At 41.2% G+C, this 10,075-nt stretch overlaps 1 protein-coding gene across 1 annotated transcript; it reads left to right on the forward strand.

The window, feature by feature from the left end:
* Positions 1-200: 200 nt before the first annotated feature.
* On the forward strand, positions 201-2,708 carry LOC110893797. Its single transcript, XM_022140932.1, has 7 exons — positions 201-854; positions 902-1,390; positions 1,495-1,692; positions 1,870-1,896; positions 2,127-2,265; positions 2,359-2,456; positions 2,550-2,708. Exons 1-7 carry the CDS (start codon positions 201-203, stop codon positions 2,706-2,708), a joined length of 1,764 nt encoding a protein of 587 aa, XP_021996624.1.
* Positions 2,709-10,075: the final 7,367 nt, after the last annotated feature.

Here is a 10,075-nt window from a genome sequence, read left to right on the forward strand (position 1 = left end):
AGGGAGTTAGTCTTAGAGACTGGGAAGCTTTGGTCTTAGAGACCAGGGAGTTAGTCTGAGAGACTAGGGAGTTCAGTCTAAGAGGCTGGGTGGGATAGTCTAGGGAAGACTAGGATGATTGCTTGCTTTCATTGTTACTTACATGCTTATTTGCTGATTGTTGATGCATATGCATATGTTGTGGTTGTGTTACAGACACCATGTCATCTTCCTCCGAGAGTGGAGTGTCAGACACACTGGATCCTGTAGCCATAGTATCAGATGACGAGATTCTTCCAGAGGACGAGGTTTTCACTTCAGATACGACGAGTAGTGACGACGATGACTTCCAGCCCTTCGCCTTACCGGACTTCGAAGATGATTTACCTTTAGCTGATGGCTTTCTTGTCGGGGATCTACCTCTTGCTCAGATCCGTGCACCTATCCCTCTTGCTGCTCTTCCTGTTGAGGATCTACCTCTCGACGATATGTCGGACGACGACATCGATCTGTTCATCGAGGGTCCCCCTGAGGACGATCAGGATGGCGGGGCTCCGATTGATGATGATGTTGCTATTCCTTTCGAGGCTCCAGTTGTTGATGCCAGTGTTTTTCCTGTCGAGGCTCCTGTTGTGGAGGCTTTATCAGACCAGTCTGGTCCCGATTCGTTTGAGTCCTTGTCATCTTCTACACTTCATGCACTGGGATTACAGCGGTATCCCACAGACACTGATTCTGACACCGCCATGTCTGCAGCGCCTGATTCGCCGCAGGATTTCGAGTTCGGAGATGAGTTCGACCCTGACCTTTCGGACGATTTCGATCCAGACCATGAGATTGAGTTTATCCCAGAGGAGCAGCCTGATGAGGCACCTGTTTTCCGGATGATCAGCTTCTTGATATACCTGCTAATCATGATCAGCTTCCTCACGACCCTTTACCCGTGCACAGCCCTATCCTTGTTGATGTGCCAGTTGTTGCACCACCAGTTGTTGGTGTTCCAGTTGTTGCACCACCAGTTGTTGATGTCCCAGTTGTTGCACCTCTGCCTAACCCTATACCTGTCTTTATTGACCGTGCACCTTTTGCTACACACGTTGACCCTATATATGCTCACACCCGCAATGGGTGGATTGAGGATGACGACGACTATTCTCCTTTTGTTCGACCAGTCACTCCCCGTCTTGTCCCTGTTCAGTTACCCGTTGATGTCCCACAGTTTCACCCTCATGTGTCAGACGTTCACCGCATGGATTTACCTGTCACATTTCTTCAGGACATTCCTCCTCCCCGTCCAGGGGAAGGACCTTCTAGTCAGCAGCACGATCACATACCACCTGTGTCAACAGCCTATCCATTTATGCCCCCATTTGCACCTGCTACACACACTGCTTTTCCCCTGCACCCATGGGCGAGCCATTTATGTGGTCTTTGCCCAACGTCATTCCCTTATCAGATCCATATCATCCCTTCCACGTTGGGTACTCTATGGATGATATACTTTTATCCCTGCAGCTCCAACAGGATATGTTGAGTCGTAGAGTCACAGAGCTCGAGAGGATCCCACATCCTCTACCTTTTGCTGATCTATCACAGCCTGCTTTCCCACATGCTTCACTGTTTCCTTACCCGGATTTTGGTATCCGTTTTCTCACCATGGAGCAGAAGATCGCCTGTTTGTTGCGTATTGTGCATGCACTCGAGGAGGATTTGGTGCATCTGTGCCATTTGCTTTTCATTCCTACACCTCCTCCTCCTCCCCCATCAGCTTGAGGTTTTTGGTTTGTTGCAGATATCATGCTTTTGATGAGAGTTCAGCTATTAAGCCTGATTGTACAACTTTTGAAGACCACATTATGACTTTTGACATTTGACTTTTGGTTGTTATAGATTGTAGACGATTCAGACAAGGGTGAGGTGAGCTTTAGTCTCTTTTGGTGTATGATAAAATTATGAAACTTGTAAACGGTACTTGTGGTCTTGTTATATGATAGCTCAATCGCAGCATTCTCATTACATGCGTTGTTGGATTATTTGTTTGGTGTTATGACATGGGAGGTTATGTGTTATTGTGTTGATTACTGTTATTACATACGCGTAACACATACTTATATGCATAAGACCTGACCTATACAATCTTCTTATAGAAGATGCCACCACGAAGGGAAAACCGTTTGCCCACTACTGAGGCCGAATTACAAGCAAGGATCTCCCAAGCAATAGCAGATTACGAGGCCTCACGCGCCGAAACTAGCGGGAATACCTCGAGGAACAACCCACCAAATGGTAATGTTTAATTCGCTTGAGACACATTACATTACATTTGGACATTCCATGTGCAATTGCTAATACTTCCTGTGAATGACGTTACTTGTACAGGCTGTACTTTTAAGCAATTTTTAGACTGTAAACCGCTAAACTTTGACGGCACCGGGGGTGCTGTGGCTTATGTTCGATGGACGGAGAAGACGGATTCCGTATTAAGGATGAGCAGATACGCACCAGAACAACAAGTCACCTACATTTCTGGATTGTTCACTGATGGAGCACTTTAATGGTGGAATCTCCAGGTCCAAACTCTGGGAGAGGCCGCAACATACGCTTTGACTTGGACCGAGCTGAATGAGCTCATGCGTAAAAAGTATTGCTCCAGGGCCGAGATTCAGAAGCTGGAAACGGAATTTTGGAACCTAAAGATGGACAGCCCGAAGATCGCCGAGTATGTATAGAGGTGTCATGATCTGTCTCACGTGGTACCATACATGGTTACTCCTAAATTCAAACGGGTGGAGTGTTTCATCTGGGGGTTGGCACCTTAGATTATGAGCATGGTAACATCTTCAAAGCCTGCAAAAATTACTGAGGCTATCGACCTGAGCGTGTCACTGACTGAAGAAGCCATTAGACAAAACAAGTGTTCGAATTCCGACCAGAAAAAGAAAGAAACTCATGTTGAATCCTTAGGAGAAAACAAAAGGAAGTTCTCCAATTTTAAAAAGGGTACCAGCAGCGCCAGCAGGAAGAAGGAGGTGAACCCACCAGTTGAAGCTAAAACTGGTGCTGAAGTCAAGGGAAAGGGATATATGGGCGCTCTGCCCAAGTGTGATGTATGCCAGTATCATTATTCCGGCCAGTGTAGATTAAGGAAATGTGAGTCTTGTGGGAAGACTGGCCACTCAAAAGAAACATGCTGGGCTGGTACTGGGAATGGTCGTGGTAATCAAGGGGGTTATGGAAGTGGGAATGGAAACCGCCAATAGGGAGGAAATGGCGGGAATGGAAATCGTGGAAACGCTGGGAATCAAGCTAGTAACCGGGGAGCGAACATCAATCGAGGTGGTAATGGTAATAGGAATGGTCGAGGACCAGGGTGTTTCAATTGTGGAGACATGGGGCATTTCAAGCGGGAGTGCCCAAAGCTCAACCAAGCACAAGGAAGAGTTTTCAATATCGGTGCGAGGGAGGCACGCCAAGATCCTAATGTCGTTACTGGTACGTTCCCTATTAATCAATGCTATGCATCTGTACTAATTGACACTAGTGCCGACTATAGTTTTGTATCGCTAGAATTTAAGAAAATGCTTGGGTTAACTGCTAGTAAATTAGACATTCCATACTCTATTGAACTGGCTAATGGAAAGCTAGTTGAAACGAATGAAGTCATCAGAGGATGTGTAATAGAACTGGGAGAGCACGAGTTTTCACTGGATCTACTGCGAGTCGAGTTGGGAAGCTTCGACGTGGTAGTAGGGATGGATTGGTTGTCAAGTAACAGAGCCGAGATTGTATGTCACAAGAAAACCATTCGCATCCCAATGGCGGGTGGAGAAACGATTGTGGTACATAGGGAGAAGCGCGATACGCCCTTAAGGATCATTAGCTGTTTGAAGGCTAGAAAATGTTTGAAGAAGGGATGTGTTGCCTTCTTGGCACACATTGTTGATAAAGAAGCCGCTGAGCTGAAACTAGAAGACATTCCGGTCGTGAAAGAGTATCCTGAAGTCTTTCCAGAAGACTTGCCCGGATTGCCGCCACAAAGACAAGTCGAGTTTCATATTGACTTAGTTCCAGGCGCCGCACCTGTGGCTAAGGCACCTTATCGACTTGCGCCTTCGGAAATGCAGGAGTTGTCGACACAACTCCAGGAGCTATTGGATAAAGGATTTATCAGACCAAGCTTCTCGCCTTGGGGAGCTCCAGTTTTGTATGTTAAGAAGGATGGTAGTTTTCACTTGTGTATTGACTACCGGGAACTGAACAAGTTGACTATCAAGAACAGATATCCTTTGCCAAGAATTGATGACCTCTTTGATCAGTTACAAGGTTCAAGTTTTTACTCAAAGATCGATCTACGATCAGGTTACCACCAGTTAAGAATTCAAGAGGAAAGTATTCCTAAGACTGCTTTCAGAACTCGATATGGACATTACGAGTTCCTGGTTATGCCGTTTGGTTTAACGAACGCGCCAGCAGTATTCATGGATCTGATGAACAGAGGTTGTAAGCCGTACCTCGATAAGTTTGTGATTGTGTTTATTGATGACATTTTGATCTACTCGAAGACGAAAGAAGAACATGAGCAACACCTAAGAGCTATTCTTGAGCTGCTTAAGAAGGAGATGTTGTACGTCAAGTTCTCAAAGTGCGAGTTCTGGTTACGGGAAGTCCAGTTTCTTGGTTATGTAGTTAATGGAAATGGAATTCATGTGGATCCCACAAAGATCGAAGCAATCAAGAACTGGGAAACTCCGAAGACGCCAACCAAGATTCGACAGTTCCTAGGTTTGGCTGGTTATTATCACAGGTTTATTGAGGATTTTTCGAAAATCGCTCAACCTTTGACTTCCCTCACGCAAAAAGACAAGAAATACGAATGGGGAGACAAGCAAGAAGAAGCATTTCAGTTGTTGAAAAACAAGCTTTGTGATGCACCGATTTTGTCCCTACCCAAAGGCACTGATGCCTTCGTGGTATATTGCGACGCCTCGCTTCAAGGTTTAGGCTGCGTGCTAATGCAGCGTCAGAAGGTTATAGCATGTTTCTCACCAATTGAAGGTCCACGAGAAGAATTACACCACGCATGATTTGGAATTGGGCGCAGTGGTGTTTTCTTTGAAGATCTGGCGACATTACTTATATGGCACGCGATGCATAATCTATACTGATCACAAGAGCCTGCAGCACATCTTTGATCAAAAGAGCTTAACATGAGACAAAGACGCTGGGTTGAACTAGTGAATGATTATGACTGTGAGATCAAGTATCACCCAGGGAAGGCGAATGTAGTCACAGATGCCCTGAGTCGAAAGGAAATGATCAAGCCCATAAGGGTTAGGGCTTTGGAAATGATCATACAAACGGACCTCTCGTTGCGCATTCGTGTCGCGCAGAGAGAAGCCCTCAAGGAAAGAAATATTGAGAATGAATATCTCCGTGGGATGGAGAAGCAGTTGGTACCAAACAGGGAAGGAACGTTGTGCTTCATGAAACGAATTAGGGTTCCCTTGTTTGGTACTTTGAGAAATGTTATTTTTGATGAAGCTCACAAGTCACGGTACTCGATCCATCCAGGATCGGATAAAATGTACCAAGATCTAAAGGATTTCTATTGGTGGCCAAGGATGAAGGCTACGTTGCGATATATGTTGGCAAATGTTTAAGCTGCGCCAAGGTAAAGGTCGAATACCAGAATCCTTCAGGTCTCGTGCAATAACCTGAAATACCCCAATGGAAATGGGAGCAGATTTCGATGGACTTTATAATGAAATTGCCAAGGATGCCCAAAGGCCATGATACGATTTGGGTAATTGTAGATCATTTAACGAAATCTGCACACTTTTTGGCAATCAAGGAAAAAGACAACACGAGTAAGCTAGCTGAGCTATACCTGAGAGAGATTGTTGCACAGCATGGAGTGCCTCTCTCAATTATTTCCGATAGAGACGAAAGGTTCGTGTCAAGGATTGACAGTCCTTCCAAGAAGCATTTGGTTCTCAGTTGAATCTGAGCACTACCTTTCACCCGCAAACAGACGGACAGAGTGAACGAATGATTCAAACATTGGAAGACATGTTGCGAGCTTGCGTAATGGATTTAGGTGGAAGTTGGGACACACACCTACCATTGGTCAAATTCTCATACAATAACAGTTACCATGCAAGCATTCAAGCCGCACCGTTCGAAGCTCTCTATGGACGTAAGTGTCGATCACCATTATGCTGGGCTGACGCGGGTTATAGACAGCTTGTTGGCCCGGAATTGGTTCAAGAGACAACAGACAAGATTTTCCAGATCCGAGAGCGCATTAAAGTGGCTCGTGATCGGCAAAAGAGTTATGCGGACAGAAGAAGGAAACCTCTGGAATTTGAGGTGGGAGATATGGTTTTGCTGAAGGTTTCACCCTAGAAGGGTGTGGCACGCTTTGGGAAGCGTGGGAAGTTGAACCCCATATACATTGGTCCATTTAAAATCCTAAAAAGGATTGGTCTTGTAGCATACAAGTTGGATTTACCTGCTGAACTGAATAGCGTCCATGATACATTTCGTGTATCTAACCTGAAAAAGAGTCCAACTCAAGAAACAGTGGTCATTCCTGCTGACGAAGTTCATATTGACGACACAGTGCACTTTACTGAAGAACCGGTTGAGGTCACTGATTGGAAGGTTAACAAAACACGCAGGAGTAGTGTGAAACATACATGATGCACAAAGCACAACTAGCACAGTGAGCGGATAACTCAAAAATATATTGACAGTGCCAGTACATAGACAGACAATGTTTCGACGCCCAGTGTAAGCCAGAGACAAGGTACTACACTAGTATGGAGTGTAGGGAAGTAAGGACCATAAAACGGCGTCACTAGGTGATAGTTTAAGTGCCGGAAAGTGCCTAAAACCCACTCAAAGTTCAGAATTCTGCATTATTCATCAAAATTCAGCATTTTAACATGCTAGTAATGTGCAAAAATATGGCAAAATGGTCGTGTATGCTTTCCTAAGTGTCGGGAATTGTAAGTGTCACAAAAAGTTACATAAAGGACACTATACGAAATAACTTAGCACTTTAACGGAACGATATCAAATCGAACAACCGGACATTACCCGGAACACTAAAATATTGCATGAAACATTGTTTTTATTTTTCTGAGCTAGTTATGGTTCCCGAACACCCTAACATTCTATATAAAGCATCCTACACTTAAAACACTATCTTTTACATTTTACCTTCCACTAATTACCCCTTTACCATTTAATTTACAACTTACCCCCCCCCCCTTTGATGTCTACGGTAAAGAGCATGCCCCCCCCCCCAAGATTTGTTAAATCTTCTCTAAATCTTCTATAATATCTTACTTGGATTTCATGTGGATTATGTTGTGTACTTTACCAACACTTTAACCTTTGGACAATTAGAACTTTGTGAGTATAAGATAACTCTAGAGCATCATCTTCACCACACCACACTTTCTCTTGCCCTCCCCTTGTTCTCGGCCGACCTCACCCACACACACCACCATATTTTTGTTTCAAGTTCAAGCAATCCAAGTGTACTTCAAGGTGATAGAAGGTCATCAACGAGGCTCGGTGCTCACGGAACTTGCTTTTATCCACCACATTTTCATCTTGTTCTTCCCTAGCTTTAAGCTAGTTGTAAGCTTCTTGAACACCCTTGTTTACTTCATATTTTAGTGGTTAAAAGTTGTTGTTTAATGATTAACACAAGAACACTAATGAGCATACACATAAATCATAAACTTGAATCATGAACATAAAGTTTACATAAAAATGCTAGTATGATGTTGTTTTGTATATGTTGATGATTGCTTGTTGATTTCTTGGTAATTTGATGTTGATCATCATGTGAAACTTGTTAGATTATGATTAAAAACATGATCTAACAAGATAAGAGGTGATTAGGTGTTTACATGAAATAATCATCTCCTTGATTAAACATGAACTTGAAAGTAAAATGATTTTTCTTGAAAAGTAAACAAAGTGAGTGGATAATAATATGGATCCGAGATTTACAAATGATGTTTCCAAACAAATCAAGTTCAAAAGACGATTTTTGAAACATCATGACTTTTCTTACACTTACACCATTTTTGGAAATGAAATAAGTATGGAGACACTAGAAAAACAAGAAGATGATATAGATAAATATTTTTGTAAATTAAGTTTACAAGTTGTAAACACCAAATCTTTTCAAGAATGAGATTTTAAATGAAGTAAACACACTTTGGAGGGTAACTAAACCCACTAAGCACTTCACCAAGTTACTACGCGTTTTTGTGAAAGATCAAGTTCATGTTGCGTTGTAAAACATATAGTTTTTGCACTTGGTAAGTGTAATATTGTTTAGTGATTGTTGATGATTGTTTGAATCATTTTTGAAAATAAAATGATATGCTAAATAGCATGGACACCTCTATTTACAAAGGAAACTATGGAAAATTTTCTAAAAATTCCAACACTTAGAAAATATTTTCTAACAAGTGTTTACGAGTGTGTTTTTAACTTTGTTTTTCAAAATAAACTTCGTCATAGGCTTTGCTACAAAAATACAAAGTATTAGAGGTTGGTTTTGTAAATAAAATGAATAAATATATATTTAGAATATATATTTTATACTAAGACACTTGTGTGAATATTTGTTTACTTTGTGAACTAGTTATATTATTTTAGAGTAAAATAATATAACTTACAAATTACCATGACATTTACAACTCTAAAATAATACCAAAAATCACAAGGAATAAATATCTAAGTTACACACTTGATATTGTGAAACCGAACGCAAAAACGTAACTTATGAAATATTCCGGAAAATACTTTTACAAATATATTTTTGGTAAATATTGTTTTGGATACAAGAAGTGAAAATATATTATTTTTGGAAAAAATATATATATTTTGGAATACATTATTTTTGACAAATAAGTTAAATATATTTTCTAAGTGGGACTTAAAAATTTATTATTTCGGAACTACAAAATACGTGTATAAATTACCCACATCCTTGGGAAGGAAATACGGAGTTAAAATACTCGTGAAGTATTAATATGAAAATATTGATTAAACAATTATTCCAAAATTAAATATAAATTAAAGTTAAAATAATTATTATTTTAACAAATAATTATAACTTGGAATAATATTGGAATAATATAAGAGACGCAACTCAAAACGTTAAACTCTAAGCCAAGGCACGGCCCGTTCGTCTAATAGACGTTAGTACCCTGTAGGTAGTCGTGATTAGCTGCGGAGATTTGAGTTGAGGGTACAGAAGATGTAACATTTGTGCCTGTAATCATCATGAACAGTTCAATTATCAATAAAATAATGTTACTTGATCCCAATGGTTGTTTCATTGTGTTTTACATTTTTCGTGTTTTGACTTTCGTTCAATTTCAAACTCTACATCGCTTTCTGGAGCATTATACGCAAACTGGTGCGTAAACGTACTCAGTTTAATGCGACAAATACTCCGGAACATCAACATATACTCAACATACCTTAAATAACCTTTACATAACTTAGAAATAAGTTTTGAAGGCTTTGGTATAGCAAAAACAAGTTAATTCGCTTACAGGGACTAAACTTGACAAACTGCGAAAGTATGCCAATTTGAACTGTAACGAACATTCCGGAACATGTCCATAAGTTAAACATACCATAAATATCCTTTACATAGCTTAGAAATAGGCTTTGAGGGGTTTGGTATGCTAAAACAAACTTTTGGATCATTCAGGGGCTAAAAGTGTCAAAAAGTGCACAAGTTTGCACTTTCGCGCATAACTTACGTTCTGAATACATCCGGACATCCAAAAATTTATGTAAGCATCCTTATATTATGCCTTAGTGATTGGCATGAGAAAAATCCATTCGTCGCGTCATTTGGATCGTCTTTCACGCTTATGCGCATTTCATCGTAATTAAGCGAACATCGCGATCGTACGGCCAAACGAACCGACATCCGACATATTTTTGGGCATGTTTCATGTCCACAATGTTTAGGCATCATTTTTGGGCCTTAAAGGTGACTTTACAGGTCTTAAAGGGGCTGGAAATAGCTTAAAAAACGCAACAGGGGCTG

Source organism: Helianthus annuus, chromosome 2, assembly GCF_002127325.2.
Source record: "Helianthus annuus cultivar XRQ/B chromosome 2, HanXRQr2.0-SUNRISE, whole genome shotgun sequence".
Lineage (NCBI taxonomy): Eukaryota > Viridiplantae > Streptophyta > Magnoliopsida > Asterales > Asteraceae > Helianthus > Helianthus annuus.